This window comes from Macrosteles quadrilineatus, unplaced genomic scaffold, assembly GCF_028750875.1.
Source record: "Macrosteles quadrilineatus isolate MER2022 unplaced genomic scaffold, UCM_ALF_1.0 Scaffold_6__1_contigs__length_79288215, whole genome shotgun sequence".
NCBI classification, from domain to species: Eukaryota; Metazoa; Arthropoda; class Insecta; order Hemiptera; family Cicadellidae; genus Macrosteles; species Macrosteles quadrilineatus.
The window spans coordinates 65650610-65659651 of NW_026542599.1; the positions used below are offsets into that span (position 1 = coordinate 65650610).

Here is a 9042-nt window from a genome sequence, read left to right on the forward strand (position 1 = left end):
ATATTTTTAAAAATTACGGTTCAAAAGTTATGGACCAAATATGTTATTTTACCATAAAAACCCCATAAAATAACGAAAAATAGGATTTTAGAAAAAACTCTGTTTTGATTTAACATAGTATGTTATTGTCCTTAGAGTTTTGATATTTTTTTTATTTTTTTTAAATTATTTTTTTAACGGGGATTTTCCCATACCCCATAAAATAACGTAAAAATATGATTTTCCCAAAAATGGCCCGAACGATTTTGATAAAAATTTAGTATGTTATAGTCCTTTATATTCTGAACAAAATGGTTTAAATCCCATTTCTGTAAAAATTACGGTTCAAAAGTTATTGTAAATTATGTCATTTTCCTATAAAACCCCCATAAAATAACAGAAAAATCGGATTTTCGCAAAAATTGCCTGAACGATTTTGATAAAAATTTAGCATTTTATAGTCCTTTAGATTCTGAACAAAATTGTACAAATCCCATTTGCGTATATTTACTCTCACCACTTACACATGATAAAGGTTGTTGACAAACATATGGGAGAAGTGTCAGAATGCTGATACCGTTTATTTAATGTGTATTCACATAAATTGACCCAATCAACTATTATTATGACCAATACTACTATTGAGCGGTATGTTTATGGGGGGGGGGGAGAAGAAAAGTAAATTTAGATCGGCCACCAATCAGCTGATCGTTTTCCCCTCGCTATTAGAGCTTGATTTATTACTATTATTAAGCTTGACAATTACTTTCTTTGATATTAGCCTTGCCTGGAAATAGCCACATCTTGTACGGCGAGTTGATCAAGTATTTTTTCCTACTGTTACCTGTCAAAGTGGGCTTTCTTGTACTGATTATAACCCGTAAAGTAGCTAATTGCGGCATTTACTTTCTTTGCCGCACTCATTTTAATTTTGTCGCACTGATTTTTTGCCGCACTCTAGTATTCCAACCAAACGACAAAAAACAATACGCTTTTATTAGGCACATAATTTGTGTACGCTTGGAAATGATTTGGTAACACTAAAAATACTACGACAACGATCTGCTGTTGCAGTGTTTCCAATTTCGTACAACGCTTGGATTCAACCTAACCGTGTTGTTTGGTAATTGATAACTAATTATTTCTATGCTTTATAAAAGCTGTAGGAAAAAATATAATGTGTAACACGTCACTAGTTGCTAAAATAACCTTTGTGTTTTATTGTGGACATTAAAAATTAATTTTGTACACTCAAGTCATTCAAATATAAATAAAACCTATTAAAAAATAAACTATACTGTTAAAATCACTTGTTATTTGACTGACTAAATATTTAGTTAGCACTGTGTTAATGTTTTTGATAATGTACAACATTTAAAAAAGTTAAACCTGCAGGAGAACAAAAAAGTCAGGAGGATAAAAAGTTAGAAGTATAAAAAAGTAACATTAGTGCCAAATGTTTTGCTTAGGATCATATTGCAAAAGTTCCTGACTTCTTCAAACTCAACTTAGTTTCTCGGCTTAACGCCTTTCAAAGTTTACTGTAATTTTTAAAATCCGTCTAATAAAATTTAGTATAAATAGCTGTTCGTGTGATAAAATAGTAAGATAAATGTATGATTTGCGACATAATATTGACACGAAAATCTCAATTTACCAAGAAAAAGCTCTGCACATTAGTTAAACAAAATCAAGACTAACATTCTTTCAAAAACATTCAACTGAGAAACTTATTTCATGAAAACAATTTTGTTATTGGCTTGGATCTCCAAAGATAGCTTCATTTTCACGACCAATTCTAAAATAATAAATTCAAAAGTGTCCTCAAGAACATAGTAGGAAAATAGTAACTAAATTATATAATTTAAAAACATTAGTAAAGTATCGTAAAGGTACCATACTTAGTTCCTAGCTAAGTATATCAATTTATCATCCTGAACTTTCAGGAAAGAATACGTTATAGAGAAGGGGATATAAAATAACAAACTTTCTAATCAAAATTGCTATATTGATTTTGAATGAATTTCGTTATCCAAAGCCTAAATACATCATTCCTTTTAAAGTCACGAAAAAAATAACACCTCAACCAAATGGACTAATAGTAGGCTTTTCATTTTGGGACTTTTCTTCATGGGACAACCAACGCCCAATTGCACTACACCATCCAGCAAGTGTAAAGAAAATACTCTCAACTACCCATACTACTCCACCAATCAAACCATTTGAATTTTCTTTCAGCTTGATATGACTTCCTGGTATGGTCCTCTCTATTTCTCTGGCTGCTCTGGAACACGCCAATCCTGTCACCACCTCTTCAGACGGAGCCAACCTTGGGTCCTCCTTGCTGTACGTCCTTCTTTTACATTGCCCGTCCTTTATCACAATCATCGAACCAGGTTCGCTTTTCTTGCATAGTACTGCGTACGACTCCTTCGGCAGAACGCTTGCAAATACGTCATGTCTGTTTTTCACCTTCAGCTGTTTCACTTCTTCTTCTGACGTCATGGGGCATTGTAACTCGTCGTAGACACCGTTTCCCTCCACAAATAGTCCCAATATGAAGGGAGGCTTTTCTATGTTCCCGCCAAGTAGGATGTTGAAGTCGAATACTTCACCGGGGTGTCTTCCGAACTGTTGGACTGTAACTGATAGAAAATCGCTTTTACGACGTTGTAATTACTAAACACTACTGGGGATTTGGTGCATTAAGTATAGTTTGGGGATGGTCATATGGTCTCTTGTAGCTAGTGCAGCCTTGAATAAGGAGGATACTTTACTTTGCTTTGAAAACAGTTAAACTTTTCAAAAGTTTTTGGTAAGCATTACATATTTTTATTTTTTTAAGTTCGTTGATTACGAGATTTTCATGAAGACTATGAAAATTATTTTTATCAAGGTTGACTTCTTGGGGAGCGAGCTGGTCTAGCGGTTAGAGTGCGGCACTCCGGTTCCTGGGGTCCCGGGTTCAAATCCTACCAAATCACCAATGAATTTTTCTAAGTGATAATGCCGTAACCCCTAGGTCTAGCCTGAAGTAATGTGAAAAACAATTCCGGGCTCGTGCCTAGCGTCCTAGGACAAAAAAGGTTGATTTCTTATCGAAGTTTTCAATAACAAATGCTCAGGAATGAAATAAATTTAAAAGAATTTAAAATATATCTTGTTATCAAAGGTGGCTTTTACAAAGGGTTTATTTTATTCAGGTTCCACTTTTTTGACTAATGTTATCTAACGTTAGTCTTAACGTAGTTGTAAATTAAACGATTTTCAAGAAAAACACTCAATATTTATAACCAAAGTTTTTGAGCCTTGCATTGTTATGGGACTCTCCTTCAAACCGATCGTTGTAGGGAAACATAGGGTGTGTTTTCTTTTCATCTTGATTTTGCACATCCACACAAGTTCTGGGACCCTGAATGGAAGATGGAAGGTTTCTGGTAAAGCAACATGTGAGCCGGTACAATTAAACTGTTAAATTTTTACTGAATTACTTTTGTACCTGGGACCGAACCTAAGATCGCTGCTCTTAGGGGTTCGTTAAAGAGGGAGTTTATACTCAACTTGGATGGTTAAACTCAAAGAAATAAATACCTATAAAATTGAATTGTAAGTTAACGGAACAAAATGAGTGCAATATAAATGAGTTGACAGAAGAAAATAGTATTAATAGTTGTAATGAAGTGATTCAAAATCAAGAGGTATATTGATGGAATATGATGGAGAAAATGTTGTTTTAATTTAAAAAAATGTAACGTGGAACTTTCCTATGAAAGGTTGCCTAGTAGTTAAAACAGTCGCATTTCCAAAGAGAATGCCTAATGGGTAACGCTTGCACTTCCTAAAGCCAATCATTTAATTGGCTGTATTATTTAATTTTGTGTTATGTTTAATGAATCTAAAATAATTTTAAAACATTCATCCCAACTTATGATTCCGAGCATAAGTGTGTTTGAACATACACATAGTACACTAACTTAATTAAGGGTTTGGTCAGAATTTGTTTTAAATCACTGATATCTTAGATTATCTTTTCTAACTTAACAGTTATTGATAATTTGTAAGATCAGATTCTGTTTCATATTTAGTATATTTTAACCCGTTTATAAATGAACTGAAATAAATGGCTGAAACAAAAATATAAAATAACTTGTAACTTACGTTGTGTATCACTATCCGACAGCCTTTCTGGATATCCCTTTTCTGCATTTACCAAAGTCAAAACGACCTGTGAATGAAACAAAAGAGTCAGAAATATCTATACCTATCAAACTACGAATGGTATGCACTCAAGTTCATGGTCATTGCTTCAGTATACAAACTAAATAAAAGTATAGGGCATAAAGTGCTTCAATATGCAGATCAGGGCGTGTGGACTTGCCAAAAGTATTAGTATAAAAAATATTCTTAAGTGCTCTGCCCCGCAGGCCTATTTCCACTATTTCCAGATGGCCTTACACGCTTTAAAATTTTACATCATAAAATTAATTGAATACACAAAAGCTGGTCTATCCAGTAAAAACTTGTTTGTTTATCTCCCAATTTATCAATCAAGGATATTTGATCGTGCATTAATAACATTGTGGAAGTAAAGTTAATCTTTTCTAGATGAAACCATAGAGTATTAAACTCCCATCAGTGCCATTTTTGTTAATAACCGTACTTGGTTGCTTGGATAATTTGAGTCCATTATCTGAGTTTATAAAAAGAATTTTACTACAAGTGAAATAAGTGCCTTGTTTTAAGGTAAATATATGATACATCTATTGTCAGATATAAAGAGCAGGATTGTTATCTTTCGAGAACCCCCCCCCACCCATCGTTTCGAAGCAAGGGCATAGAAGCACAGACAATGGAATAAACCTTATTCTATGTTAATAAAAAAGCTTATTATATGTATGGGAAATTCGCTAAAACACAACAATTTTGAAACAGGGTCATATTTTTTAATGATTATTTTTCCTTAAATACATGATGACGTATTAAAACTGTATACCAAGTTTCATAAAGATATCATAAATAGTTTTCGAGAAATATCTCATTAAAAGCGCGTTCAGCGCCTATAGCGCAGATCCAGCTGACCGTCTGCATTACAGTATTATATATTCTGTGATAGAAGCTAGTATTTTTGTACATCCGTACGATTTTATCCTATTAGGTATACTACTCCCATAGTCATGCCACAAAATGACCGTCCTTAACTCGTAATATCGCGATGGTATCTGTAATATTATAGGTTTATGGTATTTCAAAAAATCTGGTAAATAGAGCTTTAACCTTAAAATAGGCTAAACACTGAATACACCCTTAATTTAATATCAAACTAAATTCGTCTTATGTATGATGCATTTCTGCATTTCTTGCATTCTTTAAAAGTACGCTATACTAGTATAAATGGGAATTGCATTTAAAATAGTAAATACTTTCAAGCAAAGACTAAAATACTTCTATGTGTAAAGGCAATGCAATAACAGTGCAGTCGAAATTCCATTTATTAAAATAGAAAGTGAAAATTTTCAAGTACTTACGATGACAAAGATGGCTAAAATCTTTGTCGTCATTGATGATACACCTTCTGATTCAGTGGACAGCTTATAACTTAAGGGAAACCCGAACTATTGACCATAAATAAAACAAACTGGTGGATTTGTAATATCACACATATAACTTTATCACACAACTACAGAGGTGGATAACGCTACAAGCACACTAAATGTTTGTTGACATCACAGAAACATATGTCTGTGGCATCTGTAAAATTATAGCTAAACAGAATTAAGCTCTATCAGTTGTTGATATGGTAAAACTATTTCAATTTCACTAAACTTATGAGATAAAAAAAAACAAGAATATTGTAAATATCTAACTTGATATCATTTCAGTAATTCAATATCAAATTAAATAGCTATAACAACTGTCTACGTATTTTACGTTTATTTATAAATTGGTTGTTTCTACTGTAAAATCTGATTTGAAAGAAAATGTTTTCAACCGTTTACAGGTGGCGTGTAAATAGATAAAACACTCCTTATACAAGTATCCTTTATTGTAACCTTGTATTAATTATTTTCAGTGTATCCCGTCTGTAAAAACGATAAATCTGTACAGAAATAATTCATTAACGGTGCACTGCATTAGTGTCAATATACGCAACTAAGAACACATTTCTACCACACGTTTTTTAGTAAAATTGTGTGTAGTGTTTGAAAAAATATAGATTTTTTTCAATAAATCATTTAAAATAAAATATAATTACTATATTTTTTATTAGGGAGACAAAACTTAAATCTTAAAATATAAAAAAAAACATACGACATTCTCTTCTGTTACTAATAGCATTAATTGCGAGTAAGTGCGGATAAGTGTGAGGACGAATCTACGTACATGTTTTGTTTTTTTTAAGTTAACAGTTATCACAGAAAGAAGACTAAAATTTTGTTTTGTCACTGCCTAGATCCTTTTACACTTTATACAAGTCAACCAGACCGACTTAAGATGAAAAGAAAAACCAATTAATTGTTATTGCTGAGATATACTTTGCTTCTTAGCAACGCATAATTATATGTTTTTTTACATGTGACGCAACAAATGAATATCTTCGTCCTCTAATCATCCCACAATATATCATTTTCATCAATATCATGTTGAAAAAACTACAATTTATTTTATTCTGTTTATCTTCTGAAAACAAGCTACAAATTACATACTTCGGAATATATAACTGTTACAAAACAATTAGACTCTAAAAAATAAATATTCCCTATGAACCGTGATTTTTTTATTATTATTTATAAAATTCCTACACAAAAAAGGAGTAATGACCAAAAATGTCAGTGGGTCACAGCATTGGATGATAACTACAAGACTACGCTGAGTCAATATTCAATGGGACGACGGTTCCTAATAATTTAGGGTTGCTCTGAATATCGACTTTACGTCCATTATTCACTCCACAACAATACAGCCAAAGGTCGCTACGAAATGTCACCAGACAATCTATCACAATACGAAATGTAATTATAATTTTACAGATTTATTTTTTTTACATTTATTTATATACAAAAATGTGTATACACTATTACTAATATTTTTGGCAATATGCTTGCTAAGTAGTTCCTATTTTAATGATAATATTTAATTCAGACCGTGAGCATTTAATTTTACCTTGATTCTCTCAACTATAAAATTCCTCTATATAATTTCTATTGATATTTTTAGTCCAATGTCATATTATTAAATTGTTACAAAATAATCAGATTACTTAGACTCGGATTTTATGTTAATTTTCTAATTTATTAATCCCTGAATCTAGTTGATTCGCAAATTAGTACGAAGTATTAGCCCATATGCAGTTTATGGTTGGGTATCAATTGATGGTACTATCCAAAATAAAGATAAACAAAAGGTTAATCTCTTCCTTAAAAAACTTATCAGGTCAATGACCGTAACACAAGAAAAGTGTAGCAAGTATTTAACAGAAGTGCGATATCAGTATCTTACAGCTGGACTTTTGCCAGACAATCTTCATTAAAAGAGGGTAGACTTGATTGGTGACTTGGGGCGTAGACAGTAAGTCGATCAATGATCTGCCATTAGTGGGGGAAAACCTGACTGAGATGCGAAAATAGCATCGATTACTTTGTACTATAAAGTAATTACAGAACCAACACTAAATGATCGTCTTACCCACGTTTGGTAAGCCGTTCACTGCAATACCTGGTGAAAATTCCACGTTGCCTAATGGATAAATATTTATGAATATTTTATTTTTTGAGTGTAAAAGACTGGGATAAACCTAAGCTACAAAATGTTACGTGTAAGTAACTATTTCACTTAGGTAGTAATAATATTTGCAATGCGTAAAACATAATTTTAAAAGCAATGCCACATTCATTTCGTTATACAATTTTGAACACCGCTGTAAATTGTCGGTAAAGAGAGCATTTGGTCACATTTTCCAGTCAACCGAGTCTGTCCAATGAATGGCCACCGTGCACTTCGGGTAATGGTCTGGAAACGGTTGAAAAGATGTGGTCGACCAAATGTATTGACAACATAAATGAGCTATTTCACAAAATGTAAACATATGTTTGCGTAACTGAATTATAAAAATAAAAAATACATAAAATTCATTATAAACTTCTAATACCATTTCTATACGATAATATAACTTAACGTTCGAGAATATATTAACTTTTCTTACTCAGCAATACTACTCAGTATTTCTTTTGTAAGCTATTCGTGTGAAATGCACATAAAAGAAAATATTACAAATATCATAATGATAAATTACAAACCTAAAGTGCTATTTTTAACATTTAATAAAAAAAGTTTGAGCTTAACCTATTTATTACAGTGTCAAGATTGTTTTACCCTTCTACAATATTAATATTGGTAATTGAAAATAATTTTAGTGGTAAAGGAGTTTCATTTTGTCTTAAAACATATAAAAGCAAACATATTGTGCTTATAACATAGCTTAAAGAGGATAAGTAAGAAAATATTCTCTTTGTCGCTCCTCTCAAACAAAGGTACGATTATTCGTAGTTACAACAAAGATTACCTCAACAAAGCTTTTTACACACCTGCTATAACTATTTGTTTTCCCTTTTAACTCGTGTTAGGTAAAACATTGCATGTTTAATAAGATTCTTGTAACATTTTTTCGTTGTTGAACTTATTTATAGTAGCTGTTACCCACGGGCTTCAACCCGTTTGACTTCATAAGTATTAATAAAACTATTGATTGGTTAAGTTAAGCTTAAATAAACAAAACATATTGCATTATTATACAAATAATCACTACTGATTTTAATAAGGTTATTGAAAGAATGACTAAAAGATAAGTACAGCTGAGGTATTTAGCATTAGGTATATAGAAATTTTTTTAAAAAAAGGAATTACGACCTTAATGGGCTATTTACGTAATAATGGATATCTTGCGCAATGGTTCACGTCATATTTGCTTACCAAGACAGTTTAAATAATCGAAATAAATAAATATAGTTTTGAGGCTACACAAAAAGTTATAAAATTTGGGTAATACAGGACAATAATGCTGCTAAT

At 31.8% G+C, this 9042-nt stretch overlaps 1 protein-coding gene across 1 annotated transcript; it reads right to left on the minus strand.

The window, feature by feature from the left end:
- Positions 1-2022: 2022 nt before the first annotated feature.
- Positions 2023-5661, minus strand: LOC128996108 (uncharacterized). Its single transcript, XM_054421221.1, has 3 exons — positions 5505-5661; positions 4138-4204; positions 2023-2624 (listed from the first exon to the last, which is right to left on the minus strand). Exons 1-3 carry the CDS (start codon positions 5535-5537, stop codon positions 2062-2064), a joined length of 663 nt encoding a protein of 220 aa, XP_054277196.1. The 5' UTR covers positions 5538-5661; the 3' UTR covers positions 2023-2061.
- Positions 5662-9042: the final 3381 nt, after the last annotated feature.